Source organism: Laccaria bicolor, genomic scaffold (assembly GCF_000143565.1).
Source record: "Laccaria bicolor S238N-H82 LACBIscaffold_2 genomic scaffold, whole genome shotgun sequence".
NCBI lineage: Eukaryota > Fungi > Basidiomycota > Agaricomycetes > Agaricales > Hydnangiaceae > Laccaria > Laccaria bicolor.
Window position 1 is genome coordinate 2,293,990 of NW_001889873.1, and position 19,193 is coordinate 2,313,182.

Below are 19,193 nucleotides of genomic sequence, written 5' to 3' on the forward strand. Positions count from 1 at the left end.
CGGGTTCCGAGCAATTGTGCGATTGACACCCACTATCCGAGCCCAGGAGTGTAAACTTCAAATCTCGCAAAGAGGGGTGAAGGTGAAACCAGCCATGTCGAAGGATGTTCTGGAACGCTTAATACGAAAGAAGGGTGGGCGCCCGAGAGGTTGCGTGGGAGGTGGGAACCTTGTAAAGGGCAGCGTGACGGCATCGCGGAGGGAGCTGCAAGAGGAAACGCCCATTCGCAGACGATTGGGGATGGGATGGCAGTAGTGACCAAAAGAAGCTGAAGGCAGAGGAGCAGGAGAGGCACTGGGGAGTCGAACGTCATCCCGATCGCGCCGGATGGGAGAGAAGAGGCAACTACCGCTGGCAGAGAAGATAATTCTGGAGAGCACCCTCATGGGGCGCTTGGCATGATGCTGAAGCAGCTCGGCATTTCTCCAGAAAGCCTGGGCTGGAATGAAACCAGGACCTCTTCGTGGATTGTGACTTTGGCAGCGTTTAGTTGCCACCTCGGAAGAAGAACGTGATGGGGTGCGCGAATGAGACGAACTTGCGCGAGGGTGGTGCAAAGGAGGATTGGCATGGGAATTGGGTTGGAAATTGGCCCGAGTGCTTTGGTAGGTTTGCGCTAGTGTGAACTGCCCCATCTGCAAAAGGTGGTGACGACCACCGTCGTGCCTTGCTTTCCAGTAAAAGCGCCGCGTGGCAAAAGAGAGAGCGCGTTCTTTTTGCTGGAAGCAATCATTGGCGTTTAACTTGAGGGCCGCTCCAATTGGTGTCGAACAAAACTTACGGTGTTGTTGGACGAAAACACTATGGCGGCCGCAAAAGCAAGTAGCTTGGACCGCGTGAGCACTTCGCTTGGTTGTAACTTGTGGTGGGCTAGGCTATGGCGAAGCTGAGGGAACGGCGGGACGCGAACGCGGCAGTAGATTTGAGGCGCAGGGTTGGGTCGCAGCGATAGCGTGCTCGCTGGCACTCGTCTAAACCAAAGCGTCAGACGAGGCACACATCGTAGGGCGGCACCAGCTGGCAAGCCCAGGTGAGGGAAAGGAAAGACTCGAAACCTTTTTTTCGGCCCTTGTTTGTCTATGGCTTGTTTGTTCAAGGCTTTCAGTACTCAGTGTTCACGCTCGCGTTGAGGAGCTGTACACAACATCATGTCCGTCTATACCCGCAACTGGCTTGGAGTCGTTGAAGGAGTATAACAAGTAGCTTATCCGTGGAACAGATAAACCTCCTTCGATAACTTGGGTTTTTTCTTCTCCAGTCAATATAGGAATCTGAATTCCGTGCTACGAGTGCTCCGGCGATTTAAGTTGTTCCAGATAACACGTTCTGCCTACACTTGGTATGATGATCAGATAACAATTCGAACCGTCACTCATGTGCCCAGGATCATTGGCACCAGCACTGGTAGTTGAATTATTTGGGACACACGTTCCGAACGTGTTGGAATTCAAACGCTGCGGAGGCAGGTTCTTCGATCTAAGGTAAGAATGTAGTTATAAAGGGTCCACTCGCTGATAGACACTCAGATTCTCTGATAGCGTGAATAGCACCTCTTCTCCCAAAACCCTGCTGTAGGTTCTAAGGATCTCAATTGGCCGCGAGATCTTCATCGTAGCACGACTTTGCTGAAGCTTTGGTCAGCAGGTCGTACACGATTTGTCTATTGATATCGATTAACGCGCATGGTGACTTAAAATTTGGTGTGCTGCCCACGAACTTTGGAAGATCCTGCTCCACCGCGCCCAACTTTCGAGCACACTGATACGATGAGCTCTGCCAATTCTCTTCCTTCCGGAACCTATGTGATCCACAGTGTAGAAGACCCGAAGAAAGACGAAAGGCTCATTATGACCGTGGACCCCGACGGTTCCGGTGATCCAGTCAAGACTGAGAAGGATAAGCTGTACAAGGTTTGACTTTCTGTTCTTCGATTCACTAAACGACGCTCATCGTTTCACATCTAGTGGATCGTCACTTACTATGATAGTGATAAGAATTACACAATACAGGCTGCGGATCAGGACTTTTTCGCCGTTACAAAAAAGGCTACTGTCCACCTTAAAAACAAGGTTGAAAGGGTAGTCTCAGTCCGATACAGCTCAGCGTTTCAACATTTCTCCAGTCATTTATCAAAGTACAGTTTACTACGAGTGAGTGCACAGTGTTCAGATTGGTTGAATAATTGCCCATTCCGTCGGAAAGGATTATAACCACAGACTCAGATACCGATGTCTTTCAGTGCGCAGGCGATGGTATCCAGGTATTTTTTATTTCTTATCAAGTTGGGTCTCCTTCTCGCTTTCCTCATATTCCACTCAGGTGAAGGTTGTTCCAGAACCCAAGGTGCTAGACATAAGTGTTCTTTGGGACTTTGAGGAGTGTAGCCCATACACAGTATGCAACGTTTACATTTGAACACTTCAGTTTGTGAAACTCCTGCAGCTTTCCTCCGCGACAAGCACTTATTTCACGGGTGATCCGGATGGGAAAGTAAGCCAAATACAACTATCAATTCTACGTTTACGATCGTATCTGACCCTGTGTCCGTAGCTTCTCCCTCGATTCGGTCTGTCAACCGACTTCACATGGGATCAATTATGGGAGGGCATAGACGACCTCAACGCGAACGCTCAAGGAGCAACTTTCTACAAGTTGATCTTCTTTGGTCGGCATGGCCACAATGAGCGTGGGTTTTCGAGTTCACATTTCAATTCTTTGACGTCGATTGATGGGGCCACCGACAGATGACCTCAAGAAGGCACTGACGGAAAAATACCGTCAGGGGACAGGCGACAAAAACGGCCCCGTCCCGGTAAATTACTATGACGGATTCGTAAGTATTCAAATTACTTTCAATATAAATTCCAACGTGGCGCAATTATATATTTATCATTTTAGGACGCGGCGTCGAGCCAAAAAGGGTGCATCCAAGCTGCGTTGGTCCGGGACGTATGGGATAGCGCGCGCTCTGAGGATCCAGAAATCGGTCTACCCCAACTTTCACTTCGTAGCCCGACGAGAAGGGCTCTGACTACGAATACCATCACATTCAGCAGAGAATTATCGGTCGACGACCCGCCTACTCCAAACATGATCACATTGGTCGTCGAGGTGTGCATAGATATTTGCCTGGTTCAAAATCAAAACTAACTTTATCCTTATCCAGAATTGTCGTGAGCGGGATGTACACAGATAATTCTGAAAATCGACACCCCAAGGGCTGGATTTCCGAAATGTTCTCCAATTACCAGATAGAGGACAGCTTCACGGAAGCGGATGAACTATGGAACCCCAATCTCGAGGAGACTTTCCCTCGCTTCAGGGCAAGGGCAAGGAATGTTTTGGACCGCATTTTTGCACAGGAAAACGCTGCCGTAAAATCATGATTCCATAGTTTCGAATTCCCTTTCAGTACTTGATCATATATTCGTTTGCTAGTTGTTAATATCACTGCCCACCACGAATGGAGTGCTGTGATCATGGAAGTGTTGGGACAACCAGGAGCTATGGACGGATTTAAATTGAGTGAAGGAGGTGAGTGGCATTTGACGCTCATTTCACGATATTCTCTCATTACTTCGTCATCAGGAGTCCTGCCTGTCGTTGTTCCATACACCCCGTCGGAGAACTAGGGGCCAGCTTTTTTGCTAGGCCGTGCTGGACAACAACAATACTTGATTCACTTTCCTCGTCTATTCATGTACCCCAATTGGCAGCTAGATGCAAGTACACGGATTTACCAAGGTCCACTCAAGTTCACGTCGACGTCGATTTTGGCCAAATAATGTTGGCGACTTCGATGCTGGTCATGTCTGGCGCGTCTGCCTTCAGATGCTCCAAAGTCTTCTGCAAAATCGCTGCTGCTTTTTCTCCGGCGTTCTGTTGCTGATCTTCCAACGCCTTCAACACCTTTTGCCAAAACTCTTCCCCCTGTTTCTTTTCCTGCTCTGTTTTGGGCGGCTGGCGTTTCAAGTATCTCCCCCCGGGACCGGGCCCCTCAAATCTGCTTCCTCCACCGTGGATGCGCAACTTCAACCTTTGCCCAGCTCCAAGCAGCTGAGCACAGGATCCAATGCGCATGCTGTCAGAAATCACGCTTCCCGGCTCCAACTCGAGCCCGTCAATGAATGAGTTCCACGCCCAGGGAGAGTAGCCATATTCGAGCGAGAAGAGGCGTGCAGCCCCAAGAGCCGTTGCGATCCAACGTTTATCATACCCATCTACTAAACCGTAATCGTCGTCGGGGTCTTCTTCTTGTATTGCATCGTTTGCCGCTTCTGGTAGGTAATCCTCCGTCCACCAATAAGTTGCATCTGCTATGTCATCTCTGCACCACCAAAGCTTATTTGCCATGCTGAACACGGCGTGCCAGACAGCATCAATTGCTTCAGGCTTCAATGACAAGTCAAGCTGACGGACAACGTTGTAGAGTGCGATTTTCCGACTGTCGCCTTTGGGTAGTCCTGGTACATCGCCTACTTCTTTCCCATCGAGCAAATCTTTTAGACGCGATGTAACAGTTTCTGGTGAATAGGGATCTGCGACCAAGGGTACGATCCAAGGATGAGGAGGTTCCTCCATTCTGCAAGAAGCTAAGACCTGTATTGTGTAGTATTAGTAAGAGGTTGTGATTGCCTTCCCACAGAACGCACAACTAAATGGGCCAGCCTATCTATGAATGTTAAGACACATATGAAAAACAAGTAGTTTGCGACCACCGCAGGAAGATTCAGAGGTTTGACGGGGGTAAATGCACGTCCACCAACCAGTCTTCCTGTGTCGTCGTCGTTGTGGCAGGCCGCGAAGGCGCGTCTTGGTTCTTGGCCTTTCTCCGGCGCGCGGCCACCTCACCGGCGCTTGGCAAGATTCATGAGATCATTCAGCCTCGTCACAGATCGGTCACATATCCAGACTCTTTCGTTCTACTTTCATTGTGGCAAAACCATGAGCTACACGGTGGGTACTCGTAATTGACACGCCGTTGACTACAACTTGCTTTCAGGAGACCACTGTTTTGTGCCGCAAATACGAAGCCCACCAAGCCCCTGGGGAAGGGCAGAAGTATCAGCGGGTAGACTCTGACTTGGATGTGTGTCTCATTTTATTCGTGCCCCTCACCTCTGAGTATAGGTTGACCCTGACAAGTCCACACTTGTCCGAGACCACCAAGGAGCAGTCATAAACGATGTATCAAATGCAGCTCTGTTGCGCACGGTCATTGATTACACGAGCCGCTTATTTATTAAGGAATTTCTTGCCGGATTGTGCTATGCCAACGAAAAGATCAACCTTCAAATTACTCTCTCCCCGCGAGAACCCATATCTTTAGATTTCCTCAAGATGGGGTCAGGTTTTGGCAGCCATGACGATTACAACGCATCTGTAGAATTTGCATACACCCTCAACAAAAAACCCTACGCAGAGTCTTGTGAGATTTTTCCATCTTCTCCTTTTACACACCTGGAACCTCTACTTACATCTGTGTCTAGATGCTCTCGTCCTCTCTGCTCTACAAATGGAGTCCACAAAAATCAATGGTGTCGATACACCAATTCCTCTCATTCCCAGAATTGTCTGGCACAACATCTTAACCGAGAACCCCTGGGTCACTTCTTACATTGATTCGGCAGGTGAGATCCAACAAAGTTGTAGTCGCATGAGTAAGTGTTCTTTGGGATCAAGTATATATCTCTGGCTGATTTGGTGAAGTACACGGCAGTGCTGTTTCCCCGGTTTGGAATCTTGCAGATCTTGACATAACCCTCTCCACTTCAACTTTTTCTCCAAACACCCAGGCCGGTTTACGAGCATATATGAGCAGTCATCCTGCCACGGAACGCTTTTTACTCAGGTCTGTCTCCTGATCGTACTCAGTTGTAAAACGTCACGTGTCACGGAGGAATATTAATGGGACTCATAATTATTATTAATGTAGATGAGCTCCTATGAATCAACGATTTATGTAATTTTTTGGGGATCCCATTCTTCTCTTCTTCCGCCGACTGGCCAGCACCACTGGTGACTGGAATATCAAGACACTGGTTGTTAACGACACACTGACCAAAATACGATGGATTCTACCTCAAAGCGCCCCCAAGTAAAGCCCGAGTATACGTAAAAGGTGGCATCGATAAGAAAGCTACATCAACTCTGGCACACGACCAAACGCATCGAAAATTGAAGGTTCGGATTTCTTTGCAACTGTGCGATATGTGGCTGAGGAAACTCCTCTCAGAGTCGGCATGTTCAGCTTATTGGGATTGGGGGTACTTAGCCTGAAAAGCATCTCAATGAAGTATCGTCTCTTCCTTACAGATGATATCCTATAACAGGCACAATCGGTACAGCACTTTTTGTGCAGATCGGCAGCGGTTTAACCAAAGGAGGGCCTGGTCCGTTCAGAAATTTGCACTTTTGCAAGTTCTGCGGCCGTCTAACTCCCGCTCATAACCTAGGAAGTCTCTTTTGGCCTTTTCCATCTGGTGCACGTTCATTTTTGCGATCAACAACTGCATATGTGGGGCACATATTTCTCACCGTTCTTGAACGCATATTTATATTATTTACAGCCGAGATGGTGATTTGGATACCCATATCGTCTCCCTTTGTCCGTCCACCAAACTTATATCCAAGCCAACTTTGGGTAGTTTCTCTGACCTACTGTGCCATAGGTACGCTTTGCAGATCACTTCGTAGACCCCGCCCTCGGATTTTGTGCTGGCGTCAATTTTTTTGTCTTTCAAGCGGCTCTCGTACCGTTTGAAATTGTAGCGTTTGATGTGGTGCTGAATTTTTGGACCGACAAGATCCCGACGGCGGCAATTATTTGTATTGTGATCATATGTTATGCGTAAGGCTCGTCACTACCACGCTGAAGGCACTCTAAGCCCACATTCTAACAGGGCTCTGAACATCTTCGCTGTTCGTTATTATGGAGGTGGGTTCAGCCGCATTTATGACGGCCTCTGGTGACCATTTGATAGAATCCGAGTTTTGGTTGGCCATCGGAAAGGTTATCCTCCTCGTTGGCCTGAAAACTTTTACTTTCATTACGATGGTTGGTGGAAATCCGCTGCACGATGCTTATGGTTTTCGCTCGTGGAACCGTGAGCTTCAGAAGCATCACGGAAACAACGGCAGAAGTCTAATCCAAACTTTTCAGCGGCGAAAGTGCCAGGCGCACCGTCTTTCGCAGAGTACATCAAGACAGGATCGCTTGGGCATTTTTTAGGATTTCTGGTGTGTCTTATTCAAGCATCCTTTACCATTGCAGGTATCTATCTTACTTCCTCTTATTTTCGTCTTTGCAAAGCTGATCCTGCCACTTGACATCCAGGCCCTGATTACGTCGCAATGGCCGCAGGTGAAGCTGAGAAACCGCGTAAAGTTATGCTGGATGCTTTTCGTAGCGTGTTTTACCGGTTGACAACCTTCTTCGTACTTGGCTATCTTTGTATCGGGCTCGTGGTCCCATACAATGACCCAGACTTACTGTCTGCTATCTCCAACGCGCACCCTGGCGTAGGCTCGTCGCCTTACGTTATCGCTATGCGGCATCTTCAGTGCTTCACATACCCATCTTGCCGCATCTTGTGAACGCACTGGTCTTGACAGCTGTATTCTCCGCAGGAAACAGTTACGTCTTTTGTTCGAGTCGAACGCTTTTCGGGTTGGCTTTGGAAGGCAAAATGCCCCGTTTTCTAACTCGTTGCACGTCAAATGGTGTACCTGTTTATTGCGTCGCGATAACCCTGGCTATCGCTCTCTTAGGTAGCTCAAGCTGCCAGAACTTGTTGCTTTTTTAAAAAACTCAGTGGCGACAACTAGCTTTCCTCCAGGTTTCCAACAACGCGGCCGTCGTACTGCAGTGGTGTTTGGCCTGTTTCTGGCGCTGGGGATGAGACATTTGACGACTATGGCTTAGGTTTGTTAACCTCGTGACTGCGTCACAACTCCTCAACTATGCAATCATATCTTTTACCTACCTCCAGTTTCACAAGGTGAGATTGGTGTAACGCTCTATTTTCCCTGCTCACCCAGTTTGTGTAAGGCGTTGAAGGCTCAGGGTATTCCTCGAGAGTCATTGCCCCATCGAAGTTTCTGGCAGCCTTTCTCCGCGTTTATCAACTTTCGTCATCAGTCTCTACTCTGGCTAAGATTACGATCAGTTACTATGCTCTAGTTGGTACCTTCACCATGGCCGTTGTCGGAGGTTATACCGTATTTCTTCCGGGCCGCTGGAACGTGCCAACGTTCCTATTCTCGTACTTCATGATTGGTGCACTGCCGCTTCTCTTTATATTCTGGAAGGTATCCCACAAAACGAAGTGAGTCTGCGTGATCGTAATATCTCTACTAACCCTGAGTTCACGACGTTACTTAGTGGCGACGATTAGCAGACGTGTCTTTCTTCGAGAGTGAGAGGGAGAAAATCGACAGATACGAAGAATCAGATGAATTGTAAGTAGAGTGTACAGAATAATCTGCGAGGAGTGTACCTAAATTCCGAGAACATATTGACACACAAAAAAGCAATCAGACCAAACGTCTGATCATGACATTGACAACTCGTGCATAACTGGCACTTACTTTACTCAGACGGTTGAGGAGGAACCGTCTCCTCTACACGAGAAGCTGCTTCCAGCTGCTTCAGACGGTCAACCTTCCCCAAGCAAAACCTTCGGCGACTCATTGTATGAGAGGTATTGACAATGGCAAAATTATTTGCTGCTTCTTCGAAGGCTTTGATCGCCGCAGGATAATCTTTCTTTCGTTCGCAGATGGCAGCGAAGCGATCCAGCAAAAGCGCAACTCGGTGCGGCCCTTGTCGTTGAGCAAACGGCAATGTCCGTTCGATGACTTCCAGGGCCTCGTCATCTTTATCACAATGGCAGAGGGAACGAGCCATGGTGGTACGAATTCGGCATAATTGTTCTTCATCACCAGCCGCCTCTGCCACCTTCTCCCCCTCCCTCGCCATTTCCACTGAATCGGAGTATCGGTCTACGTATTGATAGTTTCGGGCGATAAGATGAATGCAACGGGCGAGCTCTGAGGTTGAACGCCTATCTTTCTCTAGTTTTTTCTTTGCCTCAAAAAGACATTTCAACGATTTCTCATGCTCCGATATGTGGAAATGGGCGTGGCCCATCGCCACTTTACCACGGGTGACCCCAGATGTGTCACCGCTCATCTTGAAATCCGCTTCCGCCTCTCTTGCGTCCTTGAGGATCACTGTGCTAGTCGCACTCAGGAACATATCAACATCGACCGATATGACGCCGCATTCGCCTGCACGAAGATAGCCAGCAGGTGTAGACAAAGCTCGAAATTCTTTGCGAGCTGCATCCAGATAAAAACTTGCTAATTCGTAACGACTTTTTTTCTCATTCAAGCATCCTAGACAGAAAAGAGCTTCTGCGATGTGTCGATTCTGTCTTGCAGCACGAGCAACTTTGATGGTGTGCTCGGCAAACTCTGTGACGGTTTGCGTGAACTGCAGATACCAGCTGAATGCTACTAGGGCATCAAGCGCATCTATACTTGTTTGCACTTGTGGTTTACTCGTTTCGTCTTCGGTGTAACTCGAGGTCTGCCCTTCAGCAGCCGCAGCGGTTGCTTCAAGCAGGATAGCCTGGATGTTGGTCTCCTCGCTGGCCAGAGCAGCAGCGTCGTCGTGAAATGAAGCCTGCCCAGGAACAGAGCTGTGTTTCGCGATGAATTTATAGAAAGCAGATCGAACGGTGTTTTGCACATCCTGCGGGATGCGCTTGCCATGTTTCATGTAGGATTGAACCACGGGCAGAACAAAGAAGACTGACTCTTCCTTGGGATCCGGTTTGAGGTCGATGATCAGGGCTGCCTTCCTGAGAGTTGCGAGTGCCCCAAGTTTCGATTTTAGAGTGGGCACCCACCAATCTAGGTTCTTGTTGGTCGTCCCTGCCGGCAACAGGGAGAGTACGGCAAGTAGGGTCAAGGCATCAGGATTCTGTGCGACCAACCTGCTGTCAACAGATAAACTGATACTCTTGTCCATGCTGCCCTCACGAAATAAGGAATGTGAAATCATCCCTGTTCCGACACGGTGCCATTCTTGCAGCAGATCCCCTGCGGTGAGCTGTAATTCATTGCCAAGGGATGCCATGAGAGTTACCGCAAAGGGCATGCAGTAAAGTGCTTTGATGAGACCTTCGAGGTTTGGATCGCCTTTTACACTGGGGCAAATGGTTGTGAAGATTGAACAGCAGGCATCTATATCGACAGGTGGGAGATCCTTAATTTCCCATTTAACCTCGTGGGTTGGAGCTGTCCCCCTCATGGTGATAAGGATGGCAACGTGGGGCAGAGCTGCAAGTTGTACCAGTATCCGGATGACATCTGGTATGTGGCTAGAAGTTTCGAAATTGTCGAAAAGTATGAGGCGAGGATCGTCCGTTGCGGATAATTCACTTAGAATGTCGTCCATGGGAACTTTGGTATCCCTTGTAATACGAAGGGAGGAATACAGAATATGGATGAGGGAGTCCGCCGATGTTGCTTCCACGCAAGGCACCCAGAACCGATTTGACTTTGGAAATTTCTGGATTATGGAGCTATCTTCCATAGCAGCAAGTGCGACGCAAGTTTTTCCCATACCGCCGGGCCCCAGAATGCACACTCGTGACGTCTCGTCGTTGGCTAGAAGACGACCAACATCTTTCACAAAATCATCACGCCCATATAGGATGCGGGGCTTTGGAGGCATCGTTTGTCGAACCAAGACAACAGAGCCGTCGTGGACTTTTTTGCCGCCGATAAGGGCCGTCAGTTGGTCAAACCTGTTCACCACCATTACGCCGAGGTTTTCGACATTTTGCGCGACCTGCTTGGCGAGCCCATATATATCGTCCAATCGCTTTTGAGTGTTTTGGAGAGATTGTGAAGTGCGCACATCGTGTGATACCTATGCACGAGATAGAGTCACCGACAAGGCTAACACAGAGTAAGTGACACAGACATTAAATCGCTCCAATGCCGTCGTAAGACGCCGAGCACAGGCATCCACCTTCGACTTATTCAACTCTTTGAAGAAAAACAAAAGCCAAGGATTTTGACTCTTGATACTATTCAGGTCCTTCACGATTTCCTTGAGATCACTGTCGAAAATATTAATCCTCAATCTGTAGAGAGTGGAAACTCAGAATGTTTACTAACGATTCAAGTTGCCCAATTTCGCTTCTGATGTCTTCCGATGCCCTTTTGACTTGTTCAATATCGCTGCTATCCGGATGTAGTGTGTTGACGATGGCAATCATGAGGCAGCAAACACGATTCTTCAGCTCGCCGACTTGCTGTTCTACAAAAATAATTTCCTATTGTCGAATGAGGGCGCGAATACTCTTAAAAATCAATGGTGCGCTTACTTCGCATGCACCGATCACGGCAAGAGCGACCCCAATAGCATCCTTGATATAGGGTGCTGGTATTAGGCCAGCAGCTACCTGCAAGACTTGGATCATTTGTTTCCCTCCATCAACAACGTATTCCGAGGTGGAGGGTGTCCCTTGCTTATCCGCATCATGGCTTAACTAGAAAGTGGATGTTGTGAGGGGCAGAGCTTGAATTAGTACAAAAACATATAGGCACCTCGTCGTCGTCGCGATGTCGTTTGATGAACCGAGGAGACATTTAGTGGACGGAAGAGGGAGGGTCAACCGCCCAAGAGGTTAAGTATAGCCTGTCAAACAACATGAGGCAGGCGCTAGTAGGTGATGTATAAATGGAATTGAGCGGTCCTAAGGAGGCCTTGAATGAGGGCCAATGATCACAGTGACATCTAACTTACGTAACTTCCTAAACAGCATACTCACGTGTTCACGCGTCGCAATTGTCACAACAGTGTCACTTCGTCATGTCCGACGACTCTGGTGAGGATTTCGGTGAGTTCTAATAGCAATCCTTACCTACTGACATCCGACTCAATTTAAAGTTGACACTGTACAGGAGGTCCTGGAACCACCGCCCCAAAGGTGCCTGCGAAACGCAAAGCGAGTCGCAAACCAACCAGCCGCGCCGAAGCAGGTCCTTCATCCCGTCCAGCTTCAACTGCGGCACACAAAAAGACCTCCAAGGCGCCATCGGCGGAGGACTCCGATGTACAATTGATTGAGGCGCCGCGAGATCTAGAGGATGCTGTTGACGGAGATGAAGACGAGGACGAGGTTGTCCAAATTGATCCACCGCCATCTCAGCCTCCTCGCTCGAACCGAAAAACTGCTACCGCTCGCGCAGCATCGGTTACCGTAAATGGAAAATCAACCGCGAAGGGTAAAGGGAAAATGAAGGATGTGCCTCCCAAACCTGCGAAGAAGAATGTCAAACCAAGTCAGGTTTCGAATATTGACGACTTAGTAGATGATGAAATGGATGTCGATAACGCAGCCGAAGATGTTGCTAGAGCGATTAACACCGCTTCTGGACACAAGGGACATAACACTCAGGGATTGGCAGAGCAATTGCGCCGGGTACGTGGCCAGTCTTTCAGGTTTTTGCTATTGATGAACATTTTTTGACGTGTTAGGCAGAAGCTCATATCGAGGATCTTAAAAATCAATTGGAGGAGCTATTCCAAGTGCGGAACACGGAGCCAGAGGAACTTCTGAAACAACAACAAACGCATCATCAGGCGCAAGTCCAAGGTACATTTTTCGCTCTGACTTTATCACGACTATTTGCTGACCTTGTTGGCGAATAGCGCTTGAATCTCTTATTAAAGAGCTCAATGCTCAAATAACTCGGAAAGAACCATTACTTTTGACAAGCGAAGGCTCACTTTTCAATATCCTCACGCGAGAGGAGGCGGACAAGGAAACACACAATCTTCAGCAACAAGTGAAGTCCTGGAAAGCAGAAGTAGAAAACACCAATAAACTTTTGAAGGAAAGAGATGACGAGATTGTCAGACTGCGCGAGTCAGGTTTGTCAAACTCTCTTATGCGGCGAAAGAAAGGGTCAACATGGTCTCTACAGAGCAATATCTGAAACTCGAACTGCATCAAGAGATTGAGCGGGGGAGGTCGATCGCCAATAAGGTTGCACGAGCCCCGCCATCTGCATCTCGTGGTCGAAATGGAGGGTTGTTAGGATCAGACGACCCCAAACACACCGAGGTCATTAAAGTCTATGAAGACCTGACCAACCTCCTTGTTCCTGCCATCAAAATGCAAGCGGGGAAATATCTCGACTTGGATGAATGGATTTTCACCTGTATTTACACCTATTCGGATCTACATGGACCCCCGAATGAAAGCAAAAGTACGTCCCCCCTTCTCTCCATGTCAGTGTGCTTTAACTCAGACGTTCAGGTTTAAACTTTACTTTACGCTTCTGCGACGACCTAATGAGCGGTGAATCCGAGCCAGTCACGTCGAAGAAACAGTTGGTCAGCACTGTCCATTACCTTCCATTACAGCTGGACAAGGAGTCGCCAGAATTTGTGCAAAAATTGGGATTCTTAAATGGTGCTTTCACTTTCGAGCGAGATCAGCTTTCTTTATTCCTACGGACTTTGTACGACACTATGGGTGATACTTTTAAAAATGGATCGGAAGACTCGGGCGAAGAAGAGCGAGGGTAGATACATCTTGGATCTTGAATTTAATCTTTGTCTTTTCTTCTCTAGGCTTATGTATCATGTTCAAACCTCCCGACCTTTTTCGGGATTTGTCACATCTAGTCCACATTTAGACCAAATCCGAATGGACACTGTCGTTGGCGAGCTTCGCATCCTCGAAAGCAAGGATGGCGAAACGCTGATCGGATCCACCTAAGGCTGCTCCGGCTTGCAATAACATGTCCACCACAGCTTCATGAGCCTGTCGAGCAGCCTAATGAATAGCTGTCAGCACATAAAGATATGTTGAGGAGAGAGGCAGATGCGCACATAGTACAAGGCCGTATGGCCCAGTGTATCTCTCTGGTGCACAAGCGCTCCACTGCGAAGCAATGCATTGACTGATCTAGCGTGACCGTTCAAGGCAGCAACGTGCAGAGGTGCTCGCCCAGAACCGCTATCTAAGCAATTCACAATCCCCCCAGGAATCAAGCCAGACTTGGGTATCTCGTCGGTCGAATTTGAAATGTTATCGACGATGGGCGCCGCCCCAAGACAGAATGACAAGCTTTCCAAATCATCCCTGGCAGCCGCAAGATGCACCAAGAAGGGAAACAAAACAGACTCAGTCGTCGCTGCTTCAGCGGCCGTCCATGACCAGGGAGCTGCTGCCTTTTGTGCGACAGGGTCAATGACGTCTGAGGTGACAGCGATCTGGGGGACGAGAGAAGGCGGCCGGGAGAGGCGGACGAACTGCGATAGAACTTGCTGAATGTTGTCGAGATTTTGTTCGATGGTCAACTGACTTGGCGCGGTTCCCGTAGCGCGAGTGAGTTCACCTCGTAGGGGAACACCCATCAGGTCACGAATTTCCTTGACCGTGAGTTCTGGCTTGGATAGGAGGTAGCTCAACTTCGTAAGTGCGCACTAAATGTTGCTTTAGTCAAGCTTGTAATTTGATTATGTGGGGCCTAACCTCTGGCGTCATATCAATCCCAGGTACAACGCCTGCCTGCGTCAGGGTTCTTCCCGTCTCATACACATCCAACACCAATCCCTTGGTACACTGCGAGATGGCCACAACAACAATGCCGTCGTCACAGGCCTCCTTCAGTGCTTCCATGACATCCGCTCGCTGAGGCGCATTGCCAGCTCCAAAGGTCTCGAGCACAACTCCACGAATAGGTGGCGTAAAGAAGGCTCTGATCATTGCACCACTAATCCCGGGAAATAGCCGTAATGTCGCTGCGGTGTGAATTGTGAACGGAGCGTTTAATTACCAGGCGGCAGTTACACACCAACATTAGGGTTCATTTCTTCCAGGCACAAAAGTCAGATGAGCGAGGGAGCAATGAGAAGGGGTAGCCCACCTTTATGAGCCCGAAATTTTCTGACACTCGTTTGGCGAATAACATCATTCCAATTCACAACAATATCAATACCGACTGCGAGAAGTTGGTCAAAGTTGATTCCACGGGGTGGTAGATACTTTCACTTCACCTTTTACAAGTGGGGGAAAATTTGGGCTATCAAAAGCACTGAGATCATAAGACGACATCTTCGAGACTCGGTTTCCACGATAGAGCGTATGGTTGAAATAAAGACAGCATTCTATAAGATAGATAATCATCAACAAAGTCTTCGACCTTCTTTCTGGGACCCCTACCTGGAATGATATAGTGGCCTGCAATGCTGAGTGCACCTATCAAATTATCCACAGCGTCATTGCGTAACTGAGATAAAGGTATTTGCGCGCCCGTGAGTATCTTCCTTCAAAGTTAGTTCACCAGACGAGTTTTGTGGTCTTCAAGCCTACATACAACGGTTTTTCCTAGGTCTTCTAGCAAAAAACTTAGAGCGCTTGAGGTGTACGACATCGTATCTGTTCCATGTAGGACGACGAACGCGTCGAATGCGTAATTGAGCTCAATTTCTGTCGCTATGCGAATCCAGTCTATTCGAAAAGATCGGATAACTCATCCATTTGTCTTTTTGAAAGAGGCTAACATACCTTCGATCGCCATATTGCTGCTATCCAAAAGAGGAGTCCACTGTCACTTCAACAGTTGAATTCCCCAGCTTCGCTCTTTTAAAAAATATTCACCTCAAGGATGGCGTAACGGATGGATTTTCGCGCACTACTTCCTGGAACAGCGCTGCGAGGCGTGACCAAGCTGGGGAGATGAGCCTCATAGATATTCTCAGATACCTGAACACAAGTTGGCTGTTTCCTGTGAACCTGATCCGAAGAAAGTGTAGACGATTGACCAATAGGATGGGACGACCGGACGAGTAGCGTGGGGAGCAGGGAGGGCGTTGCTGGTGTAGAATCGCCACCTCTACGTGGACTTTCCGATCGGCTACTGGTGCCCTTGCTCCAATCCCGAAAACCTTGCACAGAACCTGAATTCGAAAATAAAGAATCTTGAAGTGGGTCATGAAAGCGAGTTTGGCTTCTCAACGTTTCCGTGAGGAAGTGCGGTTCCGGAACATAACCTTGCTGCCCAACAAGCATCCCAATGGTTCCACCTAACAGATGAGGTCTTTATGATTAAGTACATTTTTCGGCGGGACAAGGCCTTACCTGTGTAAATAATGAGAACCCTCGATTCATCAGAAAGTTCCATAGCGGTAGACCAGGAGCGTAAGTAGTGAGTTGAGTTGCAATCTTGGACTAAATAAGTCGGAGAAATACCGGCGAGTACTTCCTTGGCGAGTTTGTGGCGAGTAGTTACTTATAAATTTCGACGCGTCCCCATCAGACCCTAGCGGATCATGCGCAAGTCATGCGGCGTGCCGCCGTACGTCTTTAGACTCACGTGCAAGCGATCGGGTAAATATTTCTTTACATAGATTTTGTATCACCCACTAGCACCCACTACCCATGGAATCCCTTAGGAGAGTCTTCGAAACGAAAAAAGCAGAGGTGTGCCGGCTTCTTTCGACCCCGATGGTTATCTGATAACATTTTAGGGCGTACCAGCATTGGTCACCTTCGTCACTGCAGGTTATCCACGGAAGGATGATACAGTGCCCATTCTGCGCGCTATGCAGGCTGGCGGCGCAGATATAATCGAACTCGGGATACCATTCTCTGATCCCATCGCCGATGGCCCTGTGATACAGGAGACGAGCACAGTTTGTTGTATCTGTTGCGATTTGCGTAGCATTGAATGATCGCACTTAGATCGCACTCAAAAATGGCATTGACTATGTCACGGTACTTGGTCAACTCAGAGAAGCGCGAAACCAAGGCCTCACTGCGCCTGTTCTTCTAATGGGTACGCGAGGCTGATGCCAAAGTTCGGTTTACTGAGGGCTCTGCGACAGGTTACTACAACCCTTTGCTGGCGTATGGAGAAGACAAAGCTATACAGGACGCTGCTGAAGCTGGCGCGAATGGATTTATTATGGTCGATTTACCACCGGAGGAAGCCATCTCATTCCGCGAAAAGTGCAGAAAATATAGGTAGATATCCCCTTTGAGTCTCTGTAGCATATGGATTAACCACAACCCAAGACTTTCATATGTCCCTCTCATTGCGCCGTCCACCACTTTACACCGGATAAAATTCCTCGCATCCATCGCGGATACATTCATCTATGTGGTTTCCAAGGTACTGTCTCGTATTTTCGCCCCGATTCAAAAATGGACTTCTTGCGCAGATGGGTACGACGGGGTCTTCAGAAAAGATTGCGATGAACAATGCCCTCCCCGATATCCTTGCACGGATTCGGTCATATACTTCCATCCCATTAGCGGTGGGATTCGGTGTTGCTACTCGTGATCACTTTAACGTTGTTTCTGACGCAGGAGCGGACGGAGTTGTCATCGGAAGTCGCCTCGTTTCTGTCATCAAGGACGCCCCAAAAGAAGATATCTCGCGACACGTCGAAGCATACTGCCGTGAGATCAGCCAGATAGGACAACCTACGCGAATTCGATCAGCGCTTGCAGCCCAACTTCCTTCGCAGGAGCTTAGGGATGGGATACCAGCAAGTAATGTAACGTCCGACCCTGTTGTTTTACCGGCAAGATTTGGTTCATACGGTGGACAATATGTTCCAGAGGCCTTGGTTGATTGTCTTGCGGAACTTGAGGATGCTCACAAGGCGGCAATAACAGATCCAGAATTTTGGAAAGAGTTTCGAAGCCATTTCAACTACATGAACCGACCATCGCAGTTTTACCTGGCAGAAAACCTAACTAAGGATGCGGGAGGGGCAAATATCTGGTTGAAGAGAGAAGACCTGTCCGTTTTGTTTTTTTCCTGATCCGGCGACAATATAACCCTTGCACAGGAACCACACGGGATCTCACAAAATCAACAATGCTATAGGACAGGTATGTGTGACCTTCTTAAACTAATCACTCTTCTGTTTTTGATACCTTGTGGTAAAGATCCTGTTGGCGCGGCGGATAGGAAAAACGCGCATTATCGCAGAGACTGGTGCGGGTCAGCATGGCGTTGCAACTGCAACGGTTTGCGCCAAATTTGGGCTGGAGTGTGTCATCTACATGGGTGCAGAAGATGTCCGGCGACAAGCCTTGAATGTTTTCAGAATTGAGATGTTAGGTGGAAAGGTGAGACTTATGGTCAAAGAACTTATGGTCAAAGAAACTGGCACGCTGACCCCGCCATTTTAGGTCATTCCCGTGCATTCTGGTTCGTGTACGCTGAAGGACGCCGTCAACGAGGCAATGCGCGATTGGGTTACCAACCTTTCGACGACTCATTATCTTGTCGGCTCAGCCATCGGTCCCCATCCCTTCCCCACCATCGTTCGGGACTTTCAGAAGGTCATCGGTGAAGAAATTAAAGACCAAATGCAGAAGGCACGCGGTAAACTTCCTGACGTCGTTGTCGCTTGCGTTGGTGGAGGAAGTAACGCTATTGGCACGTTCTACGATTTTATTAAAGATAAAAACGTTCGCCTCGTTGGTGTTGAGGCTGGAGGAGAAGGTGATTGGCAACAAATTGACGCTTTCGCATCAGTTTTTTTTTACATCTCTACGCAGGTATTGACGGGGACCGACACAGCGCAACGTTGTCAATGGGACAGCCAGGTGTGCTGCACGGCGTTAGGACATATATCCTGCAGTCCAAGGAAGGACAAATTATTGAGACACATTCAATTAGCGCTGGCCTCGATTACCCTGGCGTAGGACCTGAACATGCTTGGCTGAAGGACTCAGGAAGGGCGGAATATGTTGTTGCCACCGACGAGGAAGCCCTTAGAGGCTTTAGAATGCTGACACAGCGCGAGGGCATCATCCCTGGTAATTATTTTTTTCTTTCGTCATTTGATGATATGATTTGAATGGCGGATTGATAGCTCTGGAGTCGTCACACGCCATATGGGAAGCCGTGCGTCTTGCCAAATCCCTACCAAAAGATCAGGATCTCGTGGTCGTAAGTCACGTTGATCTGCACCTTTGTAAAATATTTGACCTTCATTTCAGTGCCTCTCTGGCCGTGGAGACAAGGACGTCGAACAAATTTCTGAGCTTCTCCCTAAGTGGGCTGACATTCTTGACTGGCACGTTTCTCCACACGCTGTTTAGTATCGTAGTGCGAGAATTCCAGTCATGTAGATACC

The 19,193-nt window shown here is 48.4% G+C and overlaps 7 protein-coding genes across 7 annotated transcripts; 3 read left to right on the plus strand and 4 right to left on the minus strand.

The window, feature by feature from the left end:
- Window positions 1-57: 57 nt before the first annotated feature.
- Window positions 58-1,148, minus strand: LACBIDRAFT_322069 (uncharacterized protein; the record flags this gene model as incomplete). The annotated part of the gene is made up of 3 exons (XM_001875297.1): window positions 58-720; window positions 783-1,078; window positions 1,142-1,148. The coding sequence occupies 3 exons, from the start codon at window positions 1,146-1,148 to the stop codon at window positions 58-60; spliced, it is 966 nt and encodes a 321-aa protein (XP_001875332.1).
- A 619-nt stretch (window positions 1,149-1,767) lies between these two features.
- LACBIDRAFT_292187 (uncharacterized protein) lies at window positions 1,768-3,387 on the plus strand (the record flags this gene model as incomplete). Its single annotated transcript, XM_001874739.1, is given in 8 exon segments — window positions 1,768-1,911; window positions 2,011-2,151; window positions 2,444-2,491; window positions 2,552-2,687; window positions 2,746-2,834; window positions 2,900-3,112; window positions 3,168-3,174; window positions 3,194-3,387. 8 exon segments carry the CDS (start codon window positions 1,768-1,770, stop codon window positions 3,385-3,387), a joined length of 972 nt encoding a protein of 323 aa, XP_001874774.1.
- A 327-nt stretch (window positions 3,388-3,714) lies between these two features.
- On the minus strand, window positions 3,715-4,582 carry LACBIDRAFT_292188 (uncharacterized protein; the record flags this gene model as incomplete). Its single annotated transcript, XM_001875298.1, has 1 exon — window positions 3,715-4,582. One exon carries the CDS (start codon window positions 4,580-4,582, stop codon window positions 3,758-3,760), a length of 825 nt encoding a protein of 274 aa, XP_001875333.1. The 3' UTR covers window positions 3,715-3,757.
- Window positions 4,583-8,591: 4,009 nt separating this feature from the next.
- On the minus strand, window positions 8,592-11,499 carry LACBIDRAFT_305831 (uncharacterized protein; the record flags this gene model as incomplete). Its single annotated transcript, XM_001875299.1, has 4 exons — window positions 8,592-10,943; window positions 10,998-11,136; window positions 11,195-11,352; window positions 11,404-11,499. The coding sequence occupies 4 exons, from the start codon at window positions 11,497-11,499 to the stop codon at window positions 8,592-8,594; spliced, it is 2,745 nt and encodes a 914-aa protein (XP_001875334.1).
- Window positions 11,500-11,891: 392 nt separating this feature from the next.
- On the plus strand, window positions 11,892-13,616 carry LACBIDRAFT_322074 (uncharacterized protein; the record flags this gene model as incomplete). The annotated part of the gene is made up of 6 exons (XM_001874740.1): window positions 11,892-11,919; window positions 11,984-12,504; window positions 12,561-12,678; window positions 12,735-12,956; window positions 12,986-13,294; window positions 13,345-13,616. The coding sequence occupies 6 exons, from the start codon at window positions 11,892-11,894 to the stop codon at window positions 13,614-13,616; spliced, it is 1,470 nt and encodes a 489-aa protein (XP_001874775.1).
- An 804-nt stretch (window positions 13,617-14,420) lies between these two features.
- Window positions 14,421-16,219, minus strand: LACBIDRAFT_244034 (uncharacterized protein; the record flags this gene model as incomplete). Its single annotated transcript, XM_001875300.1, has 10 exons — window positions 14,421-14,519; window positions 14,569-14,837; window positions 14,963-15,037; window positions 15,093-15,203; window positions 15,259-15,358; window positions 15,413-15,546; window positions 15,604-15,643; window positions 15,697-15,737; window positions 15,936-16,121; window positions 16,177-16,219. Coding segments are annotated over 10 exons (1,098 nt in total), but the record flags the coding sequence as incomplete, so codon positions are not given.
- Window positions 16,220-16,476: 257 nt separating this feature from the next.
- Window positions 16,477-19,158, plus strand: TRP1 (bifunctional tryptophan synthase TRP1; the record flags this gene model as incomplete). The annotated part of the gene is made up of 12 exons (XM_001874741.1): window positions 16,477-16,518; window positions 16,566-16,730; window positions 16,780-16,873; window positions 16,923-17,061; window positions 17,113-17,209; window positions 17,259-17,845; window positions 17,895-17,937; window positions 17,995-18,177; window positions 18,241-18,556; window positions 18,613-18,873; window positions 18,930-19,006; window positions 19,057-19,158. The coding sequence occupies 12 exons, from the start codon at window positions 16,477-16,479 to the stop codon at window positions 19,156-19,158; spliced, it is 2,106 nt and encodes a 701-aa protein (XP_001874776.1).
- Between the last annotated feature and the right edge of the window lie 35 nt (window positions 19,159-19,193).